Consider the following 21,225-nt stretch of genomic DNA (forward strand, 5'->3'; position numbering starts at 1 on the left):
TCATTCTTTTACATGTTGCTATCCAGCTGTCGCAGCACTGTTTGTTTAAAAAACTATTCTTTCCCCCTTGAATTGTCTTGTTAATATTGTTGGCTGCCATATATACATGCATCTATGTTTTAGAAAATTACTATTAACAATACTTTTATACACTGGGTGCTAGGGACAACTTTTTTATTTAAGAAAAGAGCAGTGATATTCTTCTTTCTTGAGAATTCACATAACTTTAAAGAGAAAATTGACCCATATGACCTTAACTGTTAAACACTTTTTTGACCTAACTTCATGTCAAAACTTTCTAATTTAAAATATATTCATTTTTACTCTACTGGAAATTTAAGAAGATAATGCTGTGCAGTTCAGTAAGGACCTAATAGTTCAGGAGAAAGATTACTAGTTATTTCTAAGAAACATCTCTAATGTATTGCATATGCTTTACCAAACTTACACAAACATTATCCATGCCTTTTATGATATTTGTTGCTAGTCTGATTTTTTTCCTTAATCCTCAATTGAGGATATTTTTTTCCATTGATTTCTAGAGAGAGTGAAAGGGAGGGAGGAGGGGGAAAAAGAGAAACATAGGCGTGAGAGAGATACATCGATTGGCTGCCTCCCACACACACCCCTACCAGGGCTGGGGAACCTGCAATGGAGGTATATGCCCTTGACCTGGAATTGAACCTGCAACCCTTTGGTCCCAGGGCTGATGGTCTAACCACTGAGATAAATGGGCCAGGATGCTAGTCTGCTTTTGTTCCATAAATACCATTAGAGAGAAATCATTGAACTAGGGATAGAAGAATTCCATTCATATTGGATTGGTTGTTGTTGTAGCTTGCTGAGGCTGCCATAACAAAATACCACAGAATGGATAGCTTAAGCAACAGAAATTTATTTCTCACAGTTCTGGAGGCTGGAAGTCCAAGATCAAGATGTGGGCAGGTTCGTTTTTTTCTCTTTAGAATTTAGCAGAATATTAGAAAAGTCATTATATACTCATGGAGAATCTACTATTTCCAATGAATAGTTTTTGTAAAAATTGTCTTCAGATTGAGAGCAATAAAGAAAAACAACCAACCTGTAAATACTATCACAATATGTACATAAAAATTTTAAATATATAGAATAGAACTTATCAAATTGGCAAAATGAATTTATAAAATTACCATCATTAGCAAATGTAATGACAACAAGAGTAAATTAACAATGTACGGTACTGAGCCAGAGTTGGCAGAGTGGGGCAATGAGGGTAATTACTAGTATGTATTGCATTTGGAGTTGTGAAATTATTTGTGTTGAGTGTGTAGTGGGAGGAATCTGTGTGAAGGGTAATAAATGGTTAATGACAAGTCTTAGATTATAATATGACTTATTTTAAGCTATTATTAATAATTTAAAAATTAAAGAGAAATATTGAATAAAAATTTAAAAAAGAAACCAGATTTCAGGGTTTTTAATAATACATTCAGCAAGAAGGGAAAACTACGAGAGTTCTGTTACATAAAATATTTCAATCTAAGAAATTCAGTGAATTTGAAAATCCTGAAAAGAGTTACTTTGAAACTTGACAAATGCTACCAGGCAGTAGTTTTGATATTACCCTGGAATGTGATATGCCATTTTAAAAGGCCAGTGGTATTTTGGGCTATGTATGTTAGTGCGTTGGGACAAAACCAAAGAGGCACCAGGCTGGTTTTAGGTCTAGAACACCATAATGTATGTGCTACCTGGGCCTGGGCCGTGGCGTTTCAGGTTTCGGGTGATTTGAGAAGTCTGGAAGATTGCACACCATTTTTTAAAAAGTCATTTAGAGGATTAGAGACCAACCTGTATGAATGAAGACAAGAGTGCTTTTTGTAGAAATTCCAAAATGGAAGTTTGAATATAGTGAAGAAGTTAAATAGAAGCAAACAAAGAAAAAGAAAATAAGAGGGTGATCTTCAAAAAACTCTCTTTGGAATAACAAAGGATGGAATCTCAACTGCCTCTTCCTGGGGCCAAACCTTATTTTACTGCTTTTCTTTACTTCTTTTTTTTTCATTCCTAGGCATTTTTGTTTTACCCTCTTGTTTATGCATTTCACTTCTAACCCTCCCTCCACTCATTGAGTTATGTAAAAATATTCCATAGTTGTGTTCTCTGCATATTCATAGTCTTTTATTCATATAGAATATAATTCAAGAAATAGAAAAATTATTGGCATGATTTCAGCAGCTATTCTCAAAGCATAGTTCACAGACACTCTTGAATTCCCTTGAAACATTTTAGGGAGTCCATCACATCAAACTATCTTCTTAATAATACAAAAACATTTTTTGCCTTTTTCACTCTATTGACATTTGCACTTATTATACAAGAACAATTAAAACTCCTGGCCTTAACACTTGTCAAGATAGTGGCACCAAACTGTAGTAGTAGTCATTAATTATATTAGTCACTGCCATATACTCCCAATAAAAATAAGTAAGTAAATACATAAATAACATTAAAATCCAGTTTTACTAAATAAATGTCTTTGATGAAGCACTAAAAAATATTAACTCTATTTTGTCTAGACATACAAGTGCACATATTTTAAATATTCTGTGTGCTGAAATGGAAGTACACATAAAGAATATCTGCCACATGCTAAAGTATGACAATAGTTGCCTAAAAAACCACAAAAATCTCATGCAATGTTTGAGTTGCAAGCAGAACAAACTGCTTTTCTTTTTTAAAATATATTTTTATTGATAATTTTAGAGAGGGAGAGGAAGAGAGAGATAGAAACATCAATAATAAAAGAGAGTCCTTGATCAGCTGCCTCCAGCACGCCCCACACTGGGGATCGAGCCACAACCCAGGTATAGGCCCTGACCAGGAATCGAACTGTGACCTCCTGGTTCATAGGTTGATGCTCAACCACTGAGCCATGCTGGCTGGCCATAGCTGCTTTTCTACGGGATATCATTTTTACTTGAAAGAATGACTGACAGACAAGTAATGGTTATTCATACCTGGTTATTCAACGGATGATTTTTAAAAAATGAATGAAGTGAGCCTATCATTAAAAAAAATAACTGATCATATTTGTTACCAATGACAACATTTGAACTTTCAAAAGAAAAATTAGAATTTTGAAAAACTTGTATTTGTCACCAAGAGCTCAACAACTTCTCAAAATTTACAGGATTTTCAGATGTGATTAGTGCTGATGTTAGCAGAAGGATAATGAAGTATTTCAGTATTTCAAAGATCTGCATGACTTAGTCAACAGATATTTTACAAATGAGAAATGGATAATGATATAAAATCATGCATGGATAATGGATCCATTCAAGTGCAAGATAAACAAATAGATTTTAGTGTAGCAGAAACAAGAAGTTTATTGATACGGTTTGAGATTCCACCTGTCTAGTTTTCCTAGACTATCAAAGAAGATTATTCACACTTATGTGAAAAGGCTATTAAAACTTTCTAGCTAGACATCTATATGTGACCAGATTTTCTTCATCAAGTGTAAATTATAACATTGAATGAAAAGCAGATTTAAGAATCTACACATTAAGGCATATATTAAAAAGATTTGAAAATTTATGAAATAATGCCACTCAGGAGGCAACCAATCGATGTGTTTCTCTCACATGGATATTTCTCTCTGTTTTTCCTCTCTCTACCACTCTCTCTGAAAATCAATGGAGAAATATCCTCAGGTGAGGGTTAAAAAAACTTCTATTACTAGAAGGCGACAATAATGTGTATTAAGGAAAATGTATGCAAACATCAGGCATCATCTTTACGCTAGTTTATTACCATTTCTCTGTTAGAGTGTCTAAGCAGATCAGTGAAATTGGGCATAAATTGGAAAGAAACAAATGAACAATGCAAATAATTATACAGTATTCATAAAGGGAGACAGTATAACTGCCTTCAGGTATATGCAGGTGTGTCTCAAGGAGAGCATGCAATTGGATCTTTTATCGCTGGAAAGAAAGGTCCCTGGAAATGGGCATAAGCTATAGCAAGGGAAAGCTTCATTTGGTTTATCTCTTTTCTACTTTCAAAAATGATTTGATCTGAATTACAAAGTCAAATATAGTATAAATCAGAATAATAAGCCCAAAAAGCCAAAAAGAGTGGTGAAGTTGTTGCCAAATGCTGAAGTATAATGTGTTTTTTGTTGGATCTTGAGTTTAGCTTTGTGCTTATAACAGCTAAATGGATCATGGCAGATTACATAGATAGACTCCCTTGTCTACACAGAAAAGTTATTAATTAAAGGGGAGCACACTGTAAATCTCTGATGGTCCTACTTCCTCCAGCATCTAACTTAGCATAGTTGTGGTTTAATAGTTTCTTTGGTGCTTGATTGATTGGCTGATTGGTATTTAGTGATCATTTTTTATTTTCTTGTTGAACTTTATTCTACTATATGTATGCCTAGCAACTGCATGTCTATGCTAACTGAATAGAAATTTTTGGTATTTTTATCATATCCAACTTATTTTCTGGCCTTACTTTGAAACATCTAAAACACTAGACATTTTTATACCAAGATTCTTTGAATTTTGAATGTTATTCCTTATTTCTGCCAAAAGATTATATAACATATAAAACTGTGACTTTATGTGGAAAATAAATTTGGCTCAATATTATGGGCACAACTTAGTGTCGACAACACTAAAACTTGTTCTTTCTGGCAGATGTTATACAAGATCTAAAATGATCATTTAAAAGAACACTTTCAATCACTCATTAAATGGTTCAGAGCTTCCATTTGCAGGTCATCCATTCTGACAGACCTATCAGTATACCATTCTCAAAATCAGTCTCCAAATGTAATTCTTCTCCTTCTTCTTCTCCTTCTCCTTCTCCTTCTCCTTCTCCTTCTCCTTCTCCTTCTCCTTCTTATCCATCCTTTAAAACATAAAGCTCTGACAGCCCAGCTAGAAATTTGTCCAAATGTTTGCAATTATATTAAAGACCATTTTTGAAAAAGATTTATCCTGGAAGGATTCTTTTAGTCTACTTTTATGAAAAAGTAGATGGCTCAATTTCTCAGTGAGAAAGCATGTTGGGACAATAAATGTTTCAAATAAAATATCAGCCCTGCTGCCTGAATTCCTGTTTTTTTGTGGGGTTTTTTAAAGCATTGAATTGTGAACCAGTAGACCCAAATTCAAATATCAAACTTCCTACAAACTATCTTTCATCTGTGATACTTTCCACTCTTGAAACTCCATTTTTTTTCCTCTGTGAGGTAGGCAGTTAAAATTTAAGAATCTTTATAAGCAAAGCCATTTTACATTTTTAAAGTTTTGATCAGGGAACACTGGCCAAATTTCAAGGAATAAAAACACATTCAAGCTAGTATAAGTACAACGGGCTATTTATTGTAAGAATACAATTGGAAAGCACTTTGACCAAAACATAGCTAAGCCATAAAGAGCCTGAACTGGAACTGAGAAGTCAGGAACCAAATCAAAATAACCCTTTTTTTTTTTTTTTAATCTCAGTGGTTTCATGCTTGCTTCTTGTTCCTGCTTATCTCTCTTTTGCTGTTTTGGCTGGTGTCCTCTGCTTGCTCATGGCCAGATATCACTTCCCCACACTCAACTTTAGATCACTCAGTTCATGTTCCAACAACATTCTGACTCATTCAGTCTTACTCCAATTTAAACATTCTCTGGAAAGAGAATCCTATTGTCACAGTTAAGCTTATGGATTGGTTCCCCTGTGATCTGTGTCCTCATTTAGTCTACCAGACTCTGGTTCTGGGAATGGGATGGGAACATGAGGTGGTACAAACACGGTTGTCTAGTTTCATCTTTCAGCATGAGTTACACATGGGGCACAATTTCCAAAAATGTGTGAAGGCTGGGAAACACCTAAAGTTATTATAACAACCGTTTATGGTTTATAAATGGTGGCATTGAAGCTGAGGGAGGTCAAGAGATTATTTTAATGTCACAATTTTTTTAAGAATTAGCACAGAAATGTGAACCAAGATATTCTCATTCTAAATCCATTGCTTGTACCACTGAACTTTCATGGTTAAGAAAAATAAATCTCTGGCCTGGCCAGTGTGGCTCAGTGGTTGAGTGTCGACCTATGAACCAGGAGGTCACAGTTCCATTCCTGGTCAGGGCACATGCCTGCTCTAGGTCAAAAATGATTCCTTCCAACATTTTAATTAATTGAATCATGAATTTATCGTTAATCAACAAAATAATACTTGCATTAATTAACTTAATTCCTTACATATCAAAGACTTGTTTTTGATATTCGTTAAAGATGTTCACTCAGTCCATTATTCTATACTAGTGTCTCACAATACTTGCCTATTGATAAAGTACAAGCCCTATATCCTAATCACCTGAACAGGTGTTTTGAGAACAGACTCTGGACCCAATTTCAGAGCTCTAAAACAAAACCTTAGGGTGGGACCTTAGACTATGTATTTTCAAAGAGCTCTCTAGATGATTTTTATATCCTCAAAGTTCAGTGTTTATTAGAAAAACAATAAGCAATATGCCATATAATTTTAGTTCACAAATATAAAAATATTCCCTTAATTAAATTTTTATGTTACAGTCTTGGATTTCAAAGAAAGGAGAATTTTTATCTGAATGAAGCTCTAAAAATTTTCATTGTGGCCATATGTTTTAGTTCTCTTAGTTTAGTGATAATATGTGTGTTAGAATGAGATGGGAGACTAGGATAGTGATGTTGCTGTCTTATGACCTGTGTACTGAGCAGATGACCTAGGATAAGCCATTGATTATGAATTCATTCATTCATTCATTCAAAAAAAACAACATTTACCAAACACAGTGCGGCACACATTTTGGTTCTCTAATGTGTCAGATAGAATGATTATAGGTATATTTCTAGGGGATTTGGAGGAGAATATAGGACACAAGAGATTGAGTTGATTTTGTTCTTATTGAATAGTTGCACAATTTGCCTTTTTCCTTAATGCTGAAGTTGTCTTTTCTCCCTTTCTCTTTGGCGGAAAAACGAACAATGGAGCAGCAGTAAAAAGGGTCTCAACTTGCTTATGCAGCTGGCAAGATTTATCAGTTTGTGAAAATGTCCAAAAGTGCTGAGTAATGCCTGCAAATGTAACAGGCCAGTCAGCCCCTTCTCTGCAGCTCAGTTAATGTCTCTAGCAGTGCTATTCAATCCCTGAGTTTTTATAGCCCTGTTTCTAAGCCCTGTTTCTAAAATGAACCTCAAACTAAATTAAGCCCACAATAAGTTTAGCACTCATTTCTTTATTCAAATCGGTAGCATCAAAGTCTCTCCTGTAAGGCCCCTCTGCTTTGGTGAATAGATTAAAATATTTAAAAGTTCTATGTCTCTAATTTCAAAAACTTTCTAAACAATTTCCCAAGGTAAATACCTTTCCTTATAGCCAGTAATGTTAGATTAGTTATGTGAGTTTAAAAAAGAGAAAGGAAAAGAACATGTCTTTTTTTCCCCTCAGCTGAAAACAAACAGTGCTACTCCAGAAATGGTTTTATTTGTAGCCTCGCTGCAGCCTCTCTCTGCTGCATTGGTACGTAGCTTCAGAACTCTGCATTGTATAACTTGCCCCTTCAGTTAGTCAGCTGTTTCGTTCTCTTTCCCATTAAAATCATTGTTCAGGAGGGGATAAAAAACAAAAATATAATGCAGGTTAGCTCATTATGTCCTGATATCTGTTTCATGCAGCCTGTGGTGCAATAAAGTACTAGTAGCTGAAATAGAATGTAAATGTAGTTTGAGTTAATTTTGGTAAATTGTGCTGTTTTAAGCACAAATCTTAGGAACATGAAATTTTAAACTTGGATTATTTGATTAGGAATGGCAAATAGAAGTATGAATGAACCAATAGATAATATAAAATATTAGGTTTTGGAATATTAAATATTAGGTTCTGAAATTATAGAATATGTTTGGAGAATTTTGCTTAAAAGATGAATTTTAATGAACAATTGTCCAATTAACCAAAATATTCGGTACATATTACTCTTCTGGGTGATAGGGGAGGTAAAAAAATTTTTGTTGCTATGTTCAGTGTACAATATAGTTACATTTTATAAGAAAATACCTGTCTCTGCACAGTGAGTGGTAGAGACAATACAATTGACCCTTGAATAACATGAGGTTAGGTGTACTAACCCTCCCATGCAGTCAGAAATCCATATATAGCTTTTGACTCCCCTAAAACTTAACTACTAATAACTTTCTGTTAATAAGAAGCCTTACAATAAACAGTTGATTAACACAGGTTTTATATGTGATATGTATTATATACTGTATTATATTGAAAAAATCATGTATAAGTGGCCCTGAGCAGTTCAAACCTGTATAAGCTGTCAACTGTGTGACTAGGGAAGACTTTATGGCCTGACTGTGTATTAGGAGAGCTAAGTGTTGCCAATTCCTACTTTTCCTTATGCTTTTGCTAGCGATTTATTGCATCACCTCTAAGACTGAAGGGAAAATATAATTGCCTGTCTCTCACAAAAATACATATAGGTTTATGATGCACACAGATGTTTAAGAGTATTTTTCTTTTTGTTTTATGGCTGTTTAGGTTTAGCAGTTTAATCCATAGTCATCTGAAATTACCTTCTCTTTCTTTCCTTGTGAAATATGCATGTATCAGACCTATGGTGTCAAGAGTGAAGTAATAAAATCAACAGAGGAGAAAAGTCATTGATGTAGAAAGATGCACTACCCAAACCTTTGAGAATAATCTCACATTGATAAATTTTATAATAAAATAAACCTAACTAATTAGCACGTGAGCAAACAGATATGATCCATGCCAAGAACTGGATTTTCAAAATTGTCTATGTGAGATTTCTGTTAAAAATGGAAGCCAACGTCATTAGTATAAACACCATTATTTACACATATTGAGGCCACATGAAATTAATTAACTTATTTGCCCTGTGATTTTGTTTTTCCTTTCCTCCAGATATACCTTCAAAAAAAAATGAGGTATTAGAGACCTCATAATTCAATTTGCTTGAACTGATAGAGAAAGAAAAAATTATAAGCACAGCACACACAAATTTATATTTCAGTAAACTATGCCACCACATAATGATTTTCTAATGGCTAAGGCTCTCAGTCTAAATGTAGGACACATATATTTCAGTACCTCATACTGTCAAAGCATCATTTTACTTAAGTGCAAGTTATGTCTTACTGGGTTGAGTGGTTTCCGGAGTTCAGGAAACAATCCGATGGTATAGTTGAAGGCATAATCTGAAAATAGCAATGCACATAAAACTGGACCCAATGAATTATTTTGCCAAATAAAACTTACCATATGGCAAAGAAAAATAGAATTTAAGACAGGATAATATCTATTAGAACTAAATTTGCATAAGAAAGTTCTGTGTGGAGCAAGAGTACAAGCCTATGGGCTACAACACCATATATATATATATATACACATATATATGTGTATATATATATATATATATACACATATATATGTGTATATACACACACACACACACACACACACATATATATATATGTAGTTAAGCACATTATGGGAACTGATTTGAGTGAGCTTATGTATTTTTTAAAATATATATTAATTATTGATTTATGAGAGGAAGGGAGAGGGAAAGAGCGATAGAAACATCAACAATGAGAGAGAATCATTGATTGGCCCTCTCCTGCACTCTCCACACTGGGGATCTAGCCCGCAACCCAGGCATGTGCCCTGACCGGGAATCAAATCGTGACCTCCTGGTTCATAGGTCAATGCTCAACCACTGAGCCATGCCAATCGGGCGAGCCTGTGTATTTTTTTAAATTCATCAAATACTGCCTCAAACATATTCCTAAACTCAGATTATATTCAAAGTTAACTTCAACTGATGTGACTGGAATGTTAGATCCTATTGTGCTTTTCTAAACATTTAATTTAGTAGTTATACAATGAGGCAAAAAAACATGCCCCAAGCTGCACAATTTTATTAATAAAAGTGACGTGTTATATATTTCTTGATTCCAAACATGCCTAAAATGCAGTGTTTTATTTTAGTTTACCATATCACGCTATTTATGTTAACTTTGCATTAGTATCTGAAGTTAATATAGACCTTCTATTCAACAGAGTAATTAATTGTGTAGTCAATTTAAACAATGCATTTTATAGATATTGGATTGGCAAAGGCAGTCATGGATTGAGTGAATTTTGTAGTTTGTGATTTATTATTAGAATGTCCTGAAAAACACTCTTAAAAAACACAAATGAAGAGGTAGACATATGTTAGTTATGTGACCTTATTTTAAATGTAATCTGCATTTACCATGAAAACTTAAGGGTGGATAATAAAGTTATTAAAGAATGTAAATGTTTTAAACACGTGTATGAAGTATGTTGTTTAGTTAATCCCAATTGTAATACTAAATGTGGATATTATTATAAACCAAATGAAATACATATCATAAACATACTAAACTAAATTATTTCTAAAAAAGAAATTTATAAAGCAATATTTCCTAGGCTTGTGAAATTCTATGCACAGCAATTTCTTCCTTGGGTGTTAAAAAAAAGAGTTATGTGAGATCTCAACTGTAAGAATAACATGGTACCTGGTCATTTTTGTTATTAGTGGCAGTAACAGTCTTTTGTAAGTGGGTGGCAGAAACACCGCAAAAGCATCTCAAATACTTCTCCACAATTTGCCAGGCCCAGATGGTGTGTGTCCCAGAATAGCAGAGGGACTCTACAAGGAGCTGGCAATCATTTTGGCAGCAGTCTATTTTCTCCTCAGCGTGAAAATCAAGCCCTCTTAAAGATAGAATTGCAGACATATGCATTTTCCCCGCCTCAAATTATATAGTATAAGGTGGTCAAGATCCATAAATATTGTATGCTTATGTTATAACTTTGGTGTTAGGAAACCTTTGGGGAGATTAAGTGGGACAGGTGAATTACAGAAAGTGATTTGCTCAATTGATAACTAAAAATAACCAGGTTTAGCAAATTTTTTTTAAAAAGTTTTAGAAGTAAAATATAAATTGACTGTGGAAATATAGTTCATCAGGTTTCAAACCTGTATGATACAATTTCTAAATTCAAATATTATGAGTATTTTCCTTTTGGTCTCTTGTTTTTCAGATTTTTAAAGATCGCCTCTATTTCTGCCAAAATACTTCATTTACTAGATTTGTTTTGTGTTTCTCCAAGGAATACAATTCATTGAGTGAATACTAGTTTAATATGGCTACTGTGATATATTTGCATACATTTTATTTAAGTTTACAGTCATTTTAGTACTTAAAAATTATTTCAGAATTATTCGAAACTGGCAGGCACTGGTTTGCGAATCAGGAAATAAAAGTTCTGATTCCAGTTCTATCATTAATAAGCTGTGTGACCCTGGGCAAATCACATATTTATTTTGTAGGAAGCACCCAAATTCTAAACAAAGAAATGTCACTTTGTTCTCTGTTAAGCGAGAGGACTGGATTTGATGATCTCTAACTTGGCTTTCAATGTTTGCTATTTCTTGATTTTATGATTTACTTATCTTTGTGTGATTTTCTTAAACTAATTTATTTAACATTTCAGAAGTTCAAAGGTTGACGCAAACTAAATCTTCTCTTCGGAAAGCCTGTGTTGTAAACTCTAATGACCTGATCCACATCAACATCAAAATAAGATTACAGTACATTATGGGTTACATATATACTCTCGTCAGAAAGGAAACACTTAAAGGTTATAACCATGACATTCTGAGACAACATATTTAATTCACTCATCAACTAGTCAATTTTTTTTCCTTATAAATTTCTTTCAGGGTCATATAAGGCATTAAATAATAGCAATATTCTAATAGATCACAATAGCAGCAGTAGAAGCTTGGATGAAAAGATGAAATAATTGTCTCAGCATTGTTGGGGGAGAGGAATGGAGGGAGGGGATTACTTTTAAGTTTTAAAAACAGCATGAAATTTAAGGACATTGTTAAACAAACCAACAAGCAAACAAACAAAAACAATTCCCGTGAAAAGTTACTGGATTATGTTACTAAATCCACAGTGGCATCAGAATGCAAAGTTGTGGATGTTGGGAGTCTCTTAAGGACAACATGTAAAGACCACCCCTCTTTCTCACATGGATTCTGAACAAAGACAAAAATTAAACTGAAGACTAAGACAGATATGTATAGAGGTGTGTTTGGCAAGTGTAGCTTTGTGTGAAAACCCAAAGGGACTGTTAACCAAACTCCAGAGTTAGACAGACCTACCCATGCAGGCCTGAGTAGCCATGGCCAGAGGTGCTCCCCAAAAGAAGTAGAATAGTAATTAATGTATAAATGGCCATATTCAAGTACAAAAGCATTTATAAGATTAAGACCTTTGTGTGAAATGCCACAATGAAAATGAAATACTCCATTCTGAGCTATTATAGATAAATCTATGTGGGTGGAAAAATACAGATGCCCAAAGCAGTCGGAACGGTGAGACCTCATTAGTTATGTTTATGTTAAATGAAGCTTCTCCATCTGTGCTATGAAGGTAACCAAAACCATATTGCTCACCAAGCCACCTCAGGACAAAGTCTTTTGGCTGTGATAGATGCTTACTCAAGTCCAACATGTAATACATGTGTAATCGCTGCGAAAGAGAGATATGAAATGTCCAGAAGAAAAACCTCATCCAGACTAAAATATTTATTATAGTAGTAAATGGAATGAAATAGGAAAGTCTTAGAAGTGATGCAGAACATTATCATTAGTAACTTTTGGATACGATAACCCCACTGCAAATGTGTAGTATTATTAAAATATCATTCTAATGCTACTGACTTGTCTCCTCTTTTACACCAGTTTTATATCACCAGAATGTATTGTTGCTTTTATTTATTATTTGTACATTCTAATAAATTTCCTCCTCTTATTCTTCTTTCACCTATATTAATATTGATCATAGTATTGCTTTACTTTACTATTTCTTTCCACTCGCAAATTCTACTTTGCTTATTTATAAAAAAATTTTTTTCCCACAGCCTCTGGCTTCCATTTATTTTCTTTTGGAATTTTTTTCTTCTTTAGGAGTTCTTTTCTAATTGGTTTCTACTTTAGTTTTGCTTGTCTTTTTTTTTTTTTAAAAAAAAGAGATCATCATTTTTCTATTGCCCATTACATTACTTATTCCCAATATCCTTTTGTTGTTCTTTCAAATTTGCTGTCTGTTAATGTATACTACCTTTTATTTTTATGTTTCTAGCTATTGTTAGTTCTCTCTCTCTCTCTCTCTCTCTTTCTCTTTTTTATTTTTTCTAAGTGCCTGTCATTATTCATAAGGGAAATATGCCATCTCTTTGAAGTATTTTCTCACCAAGAAAGTTATGTTGCTTTTCTCTTTTGAAAGGGCTCCTCTGTCAATCCAAACACATATTTAAATGCTTGTTCTCATGTACAGAGAAAGGTGAAAGCCAAAACTACAGATTCTGTGAGGTGTCTCTCTCCCATATCTAATGAGGTATAATTTCAGAAATTAGGACCATTTAAAGTATTCAGTAAAAAATTTTACACTAAAGAGTGAGGTATGCCCGGCCAGCGTGGCTCAGTGGTTGAGAGTCTACCTAGAAACCAAGAGGTCCTGGTTCGATTCCCGGTCAGGGCACATGACCAGGTTGCAGGCTTTACCTTCCTTGCAGGAGGCAGCCAGTCAATGATTCTCTCTCATCATTGATATTTCTATTTGTCTCTCCTTCTCCCTTCCTCTCTGAAATCAATAAAAATACATTTTTTAAAAAAGTGAGGTATATCACCCTAACTGGTTTGGCTCAGTGGATAGAGCGTCAGCCTGCGGCCTGAAGGGTCCCAGGTTTGATTCCGGTCAAGGGCATGTGCCTTGGTTGTAGGCTAATCCCCAGTAGGAGGTGTGCAGGAAGCGGCTGATCGATGTTTCTCTCTCATCGATGTTTCTAACTCTCTATCCCTCTCTCTCCCTCTCTGTAAAAAAATCAACAAAATATATATATTTTTAAAAAGAGTGAGGTATAATGTAGATAGAAAACACAATTTATTTCTGTATTTTTTTAGCAAAGTATGTACAGATTTTAAATATAATTCAGAATTTTTTCTATAATATTACTGACAAAGTGTTAATATTCATTATACTTAAGTTTTTAGATATTCCATATGAAACATTTTTTAAAATTTTATTCTTGTAATTACTGTAATATAGAGTTTATTCTTAAAACGATTTGAATATAAGGTATACCTAGAGTTAAGAAACACTTTCATTAACCTCAATATAATATCATTATAATATGGGTTAAATTGCTCACATATAAATGTTATCCCAGTATTTGATAAAACTAAGCTTAAATAAACAAATCATTGGAAAAAATATATTAATCTATTATTTGGAAATTTTAAACACTTTGATTTACCATGGCTTCTACAATAAAGAGGAATTTTAAGTCAGAGTTTAATTTAAGAATTTTCTGGTTATTTTTGTTCGGTTGATTTTTCCATATGAAGTTTCAAATAAGTTTGTATAGTTCTAAATTTTCTGTTATTTTTATAGGGGCTACATTTAAATTATTCATCAATTCAGGGAAATTTCATCTTTATTATATTGTATTTCTATCCAAGAATAAGATGTGCCTTTTCATCCATTTATATTTCTTTTCAGTTTATTCAAAACTTTAAAAAAAAACTCTTATTTTATTTATAAAATTTTCATCAAATGTATTTTCCCCTTTTAAATAGACTTGTTTTGGTTCATAGCAAAATTGAGTAGGAATTAGAGTTCCTACATATGCCCAGTCCCCACGAAAGCACCATCCACCATCCACAGTGCACACCAAAATGTCACATTTGTTATATCGATGAACCTACAATGAGACATCATTATCATTCAAAGTTCATAATTTACATTAGGGTTCATTCTTGGAATTGAACGTTCTATGGGTTTGGACAAATATATAATGGCCTGTATCCACCATTACAGTATCATACAGAAATTTTTCACTGCTCTAAAAATCCTCTGTGCCTTAGCTATTCATCCTTCCCTCCCCCAACACCTGGCAATCACTGATCTTTTTACTGTCTTCATAGTTTTGTCTTTTTCCGAATGTCATAGAGTTGAAATCAGACAGTATGCAGCCTTTCCAGATTGACTTCTTCCACTTATGTAAGATGCATTTAAGTTTTCCCGCATGTGGTTTCATATCTTGGTAGCTCATTCCTTTTTAGCACTAAATAATATTCCCTTGTCTGTATCCAGTTATCTACTGAAGGACATCTTGGTTGCTTCCAATGATGGCAATTTTGAATAAAGCTGCTATAAACATCCATGTGCAGGTCTTTTAGGACATAAGTCTTCAGCTCATTTGGGTAAATATCAAGGAGGGCAATTGCTGGATTGTATAGTAAGAGTAAGCTTTCATTTGTAAGAAAATACCACACTGTCTTCAATAGTGGCTGTAACATTCAGTGGCTGTATTGCATTCCCAATAACAATGAATGAGCCACATCCCTGTCAGCATGTGGTGGTGTCAGTGTTCTGGATTTTGGCCATTCTATTAGGTATGCAGTGGTATCTCATTGTTGTTTTAATTTGCTTTTCCCTGATGACATATGATGTGGAGCATCTTTTCATATACTTATTTAACATGTGCATGTCTTCTTTGGTGAGCTATTTTTTAAGGACTTTGCCCCACTTTTTAAATCAATTTGCTTGTTTTCTTATTGTTGAGCTTAAAGAATTCTTTGTATATTTTGGATAGGAGTCTTTTATCAGCTTTGGTTTTGCAAATATTTTCTGTGAATTGTCTTTTTATTTAGTTGATATTGTCTTTCACAGAGCAGATGTTTTTAATTTTAATTAAGTCTAGCTTATCAATTATTCCTTTAATGGATTGTGCTTTCAGTATTCATTAAAAAGTCATTGCCAAACCAAACATCATCTGAATTTTATCCTAATTTATCTTCTAGGAGTTTTATATTTTTAAAATTTACCTTTAGATCTGTGATAAATTTTGAGTTAATTTTTGTAAAGTGAATATATATAACATGTATATATATTTTTGTAAAGTGAGTATATATAACATGTATATATATTTTTGTAAAGTGAATATATATAACATGTATATATATATTTTTGTAAAGTGAATATATATAACATGTATATATATTCAATAATAATAAAAACATAATATGCTAATTAGGCCAGACGTCATTCAGGATGTCCTTCCTTCCAGACAAAGCCACAGTGGGCGGGGACTGTGGCAGAGGGGGCAGAGGCCCCTGGCCATGGCGGTTGTGGGCAGGGGACGGGCTAAGGCTCTTGCACGAATTTCGTGCATCAGGCCTCTAGTATATATATAAAATCATGTGGAGGTCCAGCTTGTCCAGCACTATTTTTTGGAGAAGACCATGCTTGCTCTTTTATATTGTCTTTGTCCCTTTGTCAAAGATCAGTTACAGCTACAATCTTATTATTGGAATTCATATATACAAAAGATGCAATTAGCCGTATCATAGCTTGCTGACCTTAATGAGTTAATGCAGTATCCAAATAAACCTTGAGGCCAAATAGTAGCATGGGCTTTGTGAAGTTTTGGCTCAGTAATACCTGTGAAATTTGAGCTCATATTAAATATGCCTGAAAATAATACATTTGGGATTTGGCCTCTGGCATCAGATCAGGTCTGACTCTGCTATCTGGAGTTGAGAGTTTTGCCTCAAGTTCTCATAATAGGACTATAGCACTATAGGACTATAGTCTCAGCAAGAATATTATTATTGCTTTAGTGAAGAAAAATAGTGCAGTTCCTATTAAGCTCATGGTATCCTGTCTTCTTTCTGGTCATACTTTCTCCCCTGAAATAGGAGAACCCTGCTGTCTCCAGCAACTTTAGCTATCTTCCACCATGACCCAATCTAGTACTTTCTTTCTAGTCTAGTCTTTCTGTCATTCTTAGTCATATCAAAGGCATTTGTCCAGTCTTTACTTGTCTCTTTCTGTATGTGTTCAAGTACGACAATCTCAACATGGCTAATGACATGACCAGGTCACAGTTTTAGTTGTCTCAAATCTCAGAAAAGAAGACTCAATCAGAACAGCCTGATTAGTCATTAAGGCTGGCTGCAGCAAACTGTTCTGACCACCTTGGCCAGGGGCCACTTGTTAGGACAAGAGGATTGGACTTTTTAAAAATATATTTTCATTGATTTCAGGGAGGAAGGGGGAGAGAGAGAGATTAATCTTGAGAGAGAATCATTGATTGGATGCCTCCTGCATGCCCCCCACCAGGGATCAAGCCAGAAACCTGAGCATGTGCCCCAACCTGGAATCCAACTGTGGCCTTCTGGTTCATGGGTCGATGTTCAACCACTGAGCCACACCGGCCAGGTACTAGAAGGTTGGGTTTTATATCCTCTAAGAGATAGCTCCCTTTCCACTTCATCCTGTTGATGAACTAACCATTGTCTCTATGGGGTTACATCCTCATCTTCTGTGTGTCTTACAGAGTGAACAGCCCACTAGGGACATGGTGGTATTTAGCCTAATGTACTTTAATTAAGGCTAGACTTGAACCACTTTCTTAACTTATGGCACAGTTCCTGTATCTGCAAAGCATAAGACTGAATAAACAAGGTTGGTACACTTAATAAAATCCTAGATAGAAACCATGTCTGTTAAGCCAGGACCATAGAAGCAGAGAGTAGAATGGTGGTTGCCAGGATCTGGGTGAGAGAAAAATGGGGAGTTTCTATTCAGGTCTATGTCTGTTCCAGTTTTATATCAAGGACTCAAGTATATTTAGGGTTTACTGAAGAGAAAGCTCTCATTTAAGACCAATTAGTGATTTTTTTTCACTCCTGAAGTAACTGGAATAAGTGCTAAAAGTCTGTTGTACAATTTCATGCCTATAGTTAACAATACTGTCTTACACACTTAAAAACTTTGTTAACATGGTAGATCTAACATTAAATGTTCTTACTACAAAAAAGATTCACATTTAATAATTACATTTCAATGTAATTGGAAACAAAAATGTCAATGCTCTAGTGTTTAATGCAAGAGTTTATAGATATTAAGTCTTCTCTTAATCTCCTTAAGAAATATCAACATTCTTTTTTTTTAGGACTTTCATATGTGGAGTAAATGGTAATTAAAATGTGCAGGATGACAAGATGGAGCAAACAGTGCTTGTACCACCAGGACCTGACAGCTTCAACTTCTTCACCAGAGAATCTCTTGCGGCTATTGAAAGGCGCATTGCAGAAGAAAAAGCTAAGAGTCCCAAACCAGACAAGAAAGATGATGATGAAAATGGCCCAAAGCCAAATAGTGACTTGGAAGCTGGAAGGAACCTTCCTTTTATTTATGGAGACATTCCTCCAGGGATGGTGTCAGAACCTTTGGAGGACCTGGACCCGTACTACATCAATAAAAAAGTGAGTGTTTTTTATCAGGCATTTTTTGCTGCTGCATACCTTGGATGTTTGTAGCACCAACACAGGCTGAATTAGCACAGTCTTAAATATCCTTCTGTTTAAGAAATAAAACATGTTTGCATGTGTTTATGCACATATGTGAGAATGAATATATCATAACTGATGGAGCTTTCCAAATGCACCACCACAGATACCTAATAACAAATTTAAGTTATAGGCAGCTAATTTAATGAATTAAAAATTTCTACCCCAAGATTATATTTACTATAAAATTTTATGTTTTCGGTACTTGAAAATCCTGGAATTATCACATTAAGACTTCAAAAATATTACTATTAATTTCTTATGGAACAAAATTTGATGCCACAAGTGTTTTCAATTTCTAAAGCATGTTATAAGTAAATCAGTTAATTTCTGAAACATTACTATATAAACTCCAATTTTAAAAAATTATTCAACTTTTGGTAAAAATATATTTATATTGATAAGAATTAAGAAAAATATAGTATTCTGAAGAATGTATAATGATATTTTAATGCCTGCATTTTCTGTATCCATGCTTGAAATAAGTACCTTGTATTAAGCACCCAATCTTTTATTAAGACCATGATTTCACCAAAACAAGAAGAAGAGCCTACAGAAAAGGATAAAACAAAAAATGATTATTGTATTGATTTTGGATTGCAACATATTTTTATCTTTTTCATCTGACACAATATATTTTTGAACTCTTGGTAGAAGGGTAAGGCACAAAGATTGTAATTAAGCAAATGAAATATTTTAGTTGGACATGGACCTTAAAATACACTAGGCTCTGTTTGTTGCTGACACAGTTCTTAATAACATGAAATTAGCCTTTGTCAAATGCATAAGTTTGGCAATTTTAATATGTGGATTTGAGACAGTCTTATAAATCACTTCTCATTGCTATAGTTTCAAAGATTAAAAAAAAAACCCTCACAAAAGGATGACTAGCACTGTGTTTGTGTGTGTGTTTTTTCTTTTAAGTTTCAGGATATAGCTGGTTTAAGTGTAACACACTTTTTACCAAGCATTTGCCCATTTTACATTAAAGGAAGAGATATTCATTTTCCAAAGGTTTTATTTTTCTCTATTTAACATTACTTATAATATTGCCAAATCTTAGTAGGTAAGAGATTATCCATTTCATAACTGCCTTTCAAATTATAAGAAAAGTTGCACTTTATCATTAAATCAATCCTTTGGAATATAATTTAACATATCACCTGCAATGCTAAAGCCCAAATTAAACAAACTAGGAGAGGTTTATTTGTATGAGGAAAGTAAAAATGCAGATAATCAAGTTATTTAAACATTTCAACTTATTGAAAAGTACTTCATTATTGAGGTAATGACTCAGCTGTGTTCTAGACAGAAATTTATTCACCCCATGGAGTGTGTTAGTTTGTTTGTAGATATTGGACATATTCAGTCTGTTCAAAGACTGCTCTTATATTATGGGTTAGGGGGATTGATCCCCAGAAGGCCTTTTGCTACTCAAAGACACCCATCCCCCATCTCTCCAGCAGTAAACTTTCTAAAAATTGTTAAAGCTACACAGGGTCTTCATCAAACAGGGCTGGAATCTAGCATCCTAGCTCATATGCTGTATCCTTACTTGTGAAACAACAAATGAATGGTGTTTTTTTCTTTTTCAAATGAAGGTTTTGATAAAGACCAAACTAACAAAATGCAGTTTGACAAAAGCAGAGATTCTTCATGTGAAAATCAGATAACCTAATTCATATTTCCCTTTAAATCAGGGGTGGGGAATGCTCGGCCTGTGGGCTGTGTAAGGCCCGAGAAATAATTTGGTCTGGCCCTGCCAAGGCATGAGGGGGTGAGTTAATTAAACGTTTGACCAAAGACAGCAGGCTAATTTTTAAGTGGATAATTTTGTATGATGCAAATGATGTTTAAAAAAATATCCAAATGGCCTTTGGCAAAAAAAACGGTTTCCCACTCCTGCTTAAATTAAAGTTTTCAGACTGATAAAATTTGTTATCTTGAGAGGATGTCCCCAAAATAATATTATTGGTTCATAATGAGTGATATATAATCCTCTATACTAATAAAAGGGTAATATGCTAATTAGACCAAATAGACGGGACATCTTCCGGACGCCCTTCTGGACAAAGCCACAGTGGCGGGGGCTGAGGCAGAGCCGTTAGGGGAGATCAGGCCAGCAGAGGACAGTGGTTAGGGGTGATCAGGCAGGCAGGCAGAGGGGTTAGGGGCGATCAGGCAGGCAAGCAGAGTGGTTAGGGGCAATCAGGCAGGCAGGCAGGTGAGCAGTAAGGAGCCAATGGTCCCGGAATGGAGAGTGTTCAGGCCAGGCTGAGGGACGCCCCCCCCCCCCCCCCCCTGCCATGCACAAATTTTGTGCACTAGGCCTGTAGTATATAATAAAAGGGTAAAATGCAAATTGACCCTAAGAGTGGAACGACCAGGAACAACTGGTCACTATGACATGTACTGACCACCAGGGGACATACGCTCAATGCAGGAGCTTCCCCCTGGTGGTCAGTGTGTTCCCACAGGGGGAGCTCCACTCAACCACAAGCTGGGCTGAAGGCTGTGAATGCAGTGGCAGTGGCAGGAGCCTCTCCTGCCTTCTCAGCAGCTCTAAGGATGACCAACTAATGGCTCCCTAGGGGGAGTGGGCCTAAGCCATTAGTCGGACATCCCCCAAGGGCTCCTGGGCTGCCAGAGGGATGTCTGACTGCCAGCTTACAGCTGGCAGGTGGACATCCCCCGAGGGGTCCTGGACTGTGAG

At 34.8% G+C, this 21,225-nt stretch overlaps 1 protein-coding gene across 3 annotated transcripts in view; it reads left to right on the forward strand.

The window, feature by feature from the left end:
• The window catches only part of LOC139015265 (sodium channel protein type 1 subunit alpha), a 133,678-nt gene that overhangs the window by 36,974 nt on the left and 75,479 nt on the right, over positions 1-21,225 (forward strand). For all 3 annotated transcript variants that reach the window (XM_070422819.1, XM_070422820.1, XM_070422821.1), the window contains exon 3: positions 18,116-18,428. In XM_070422819.1, coding sequence (XP_070278920.1) covers positions 18,165-18,428 — 264 coding nt within the window. In that variant the 5' untranslated portion in view covers positions 18,116-18,164. The remainder of the gene's footprint in view (positions 1-18,115; positions 18,429-21,225) is intronic.

This window comes from Myotis yumanensis, unplaced genomic scaffold (assembly GCF_028538775.1).
Source record: "Myotis yumanensis isolate MYYU_CA2020_CCGP unplaced genomic scaffold, mMyoYum1.0.hap1 SCAF_8, whole genome shotgun sequence".
Classification (NCBI taxonomy): domain Eukaryota; kingdom Metazoa; phylum Chordata; class Mammalia; order Chiroptera; family Vespertilionidae; genus Myotis; species Myotis yumanensis.